The sequence below is a fragment of the Hevea brasiliensis genome, chromosome 5 (assembly GCF_030052815.1).
Source record: "Hevea brasiliensis isolate MT/VB/25A 57/8 chromosome 5, ASM3005281v1, whole genome shotgun sequence".
Classification (NCBI taxonomy): domain Eukaryota; kingdom Viridiplantae; phylum Streptophyta; class Magnoliopsida; order Malpighiales; family Euphorbiaceae; genus Hevea; species Hevea brasiliensis.
The window spans coordinates 4636724-4638979 of record NC_079497.1 but is presented as its reverse complement, the minus strand read 5'-3'; the positions used below and the strand labels follow the sequence as shown (position 1 = coordinate 4638979).

The following is a 2256-nucleotide window of genomic DNA, read 5'->3' as shown; positions in this document are numbered from 1 at the left end:
GTTAGAAAATTATAATTTCTTTTATATTAGCTTAATAATATTGCTAAGGACCACATGGCAAAATTTTAAAATTTTTAGAGCTCATTTGGGTAATTTTTACAAAAGGATTAGTTGTAGGGACTAAATGGTAATTTTTTAAATTGTTGTTGTTGACTGTTTGGATGGGCCTAAGAGGGGCCATGTGATAATTAGGGAATTAATATCTTAATCATAATTTAAAAAAAATATATCTTTAATTAATTTTTCTAAATGATAATAAAACAGAATCTTGTCTGCTGTCTAATTTCATTTGGCAAGGAACATGCTACACGTGGGTGGTTGAGCAGTCATCGATTACCGAAAAATGGGTACATCATTTGTGAGCTAATAGCTGCTGAACAATATTGTCTTATAATATTTATCCAAAAAATTTAATCGGAAGCTTTTTTTTTTTCCCGCAGGTGCTGCTTTGGCGTACCTGTAAATATTTGTATATTTTGGGAAGTCAAGTCATCAAATTACGTTCATATATTAGTGGTATTAATTAAACATTGAATTCTAACTAATTAAGAGCATATTCAAACAACTTTGAGCATCTATCTAAAACATTATGTTATGTTAAACAAAAAAAAGCAACAACAACAACTACTTGATGTTGAACACGGCGTTAACACATGGGACTGACCAATCCGTAAGACTAGAGAATCAGTGAAGCAAACTAGTGTAATTATATTTTTGTTAATAACAGTTAAAATAATAATTAGTATAATGATAATGCATTATTTGAGTTGATTTCAGATCTCCTTCCCTTAGAGAAGTAAATGAATAAAAATGCAATACTGTAACCAAAATAAATCAACACACACACACACACACATATATATATATATATATATATATATATATATATATATATATATATATATACACACATATAGGAAAGGCAGAACAAGAACACATCTCTCTATGTCATTAGAGTAGGCACACCAAGAAATTACATCATTTTATTTTATTAGGATACGCTTGCTCAATTATTGGAGACACTGCATCGAACATAACTAAACTTTATTCTTAAACAGTGAGCAGCACTGACTTAATTTAAATGGTTGTTTTATGCATTGGCAAACAGTTTCTGAAGTTTTACCACTTCATCGTTGTCCAATTGGAAGGCCTTAGCAAGAACATCAGGATTAATGGGTGGATTAGGCCCGAAGATTGCATTTGCTATCGTGATGACACCTGGGTTTTGGCTGCTTAGACCAGCAAAGGCAACTGCATTGGTCTTTGCAATATTAAACTGGAAGTGAATGAGACCAATTGGAAATACAAAAACATCTCCTGGGTATAAGACTTTAGTGAAAAGGCGATTATTAGGGTTGGATGTCACAAAGCCAACATAAAGGGTGCCTTCCACGACTACAAGGATCTCTGTGGCACGAGGATGGGTGTGAGGAGGATTTAAGCCACCATTGGGTGCAAAGTCTAACCGAGCGAGAGAAATACCAAGAGTATTAAGTCCAAATAGTTTATCAACATTCACGAGGGTGACATTGGATCCAACTCGATTTCCTGTATTTCCAGGAACATTGAGTCCCGGAAAAAAGAAATCTTCAGCTACAGTAAGGTTTGGGTTCTTGCAGAACTTCCCATTGACAAACACTGCATTAATATATCAAAGTAATTGTCAGTAACCATTGAACATGCATATAACAAAATGAGAAAAAGATTTCTATACGGGAAATACTGATCTTTATAGGATAATGCTATGACAGAAACATGAAAGAAAGCCGAAAAACTGAAAGCAAGCTTATATATACCAGCATTCTTAGGTTCAGGTATGGCAACACAGAAGTCCTGGAGAGGGCTAGGGTCAAAGGCAGAGGCAAAAGAGAGAGCCAATGCCAGAGACAATAAGACAAGGAAATGAAAGCTCTTCATTATATGACTACTTTGTTTAGCCTTTAGTCGTTGAGGGGAAGATGTGAAAAATCTTGCATGAATAGATGAGTATTTATAGATGAAAGTCTCTCAAAATTCTCTAACGTGAAAGGTTGCCAGGTAGTCGTTAATGGTTACCTTTTTTTTATTTCACCAATGACCAATTCTTCTACAATTGTGTATGCAAACATTTAATCATTAAATCATCCCTCCTTTTGAATTAATTTGCAATATCAAATTGGACTGATTCAACTCTTTCAAGCTTCTGAGAGTTGTGATGAAGTTCTTCATTTTCACCTCCTAGAGTTAATTAATTTTCTTTTTTTCACCCCTGTTTTT

The 2256-nt window shown here is 33.8% G+C and overlaps 1 protein-coding gene across 1 annotated transcript; it reads right to left on the bottom strand.

Annotated features, from left to right (window-relative positions):
- Positions 1-964: 964 nt before the first annotated feature.
- On the bottom strand, positions 965-1932 carry LOC131180194 (germin-like protein subfamily 1 member 13). The gene is made up of 2 exons (XM_058147828.1): positions 1797-1932; positions 965-1638 (listed from the first exon to the last, which is right to left on the bottom strand). Exons 1-2 carry the CDS (start codon positions 1915-1917, stop codon positions 1091-1093), a joined length of 669 nt encoding a protein of 222 aa, XP_058003811.1. The 5' UTR covers positions 1918-1932; the 3' UTR covers positions 965-1090.
- Between the last annotated feature and the right edge of the window lie 324 nt (positions 1933-2256).

Bases quoted from the DNA above. Each gene is read 5' to 3' on its own strand.
- LOC131180194 (XM_058147828.1), bottom strand. From the start codon at position 1,917: ATGAAGAGCTTTCATTTCCTTGTCTTATTGTCTCTGGCATTGGCTCTC. The intron at 1,639-1,796 runs GTATATATAAGC...ATATTAATGCAG, and splicing joins ACCTGAACCTAAGAATGCTG to TGTTTGTCAATGGGAAGTTC.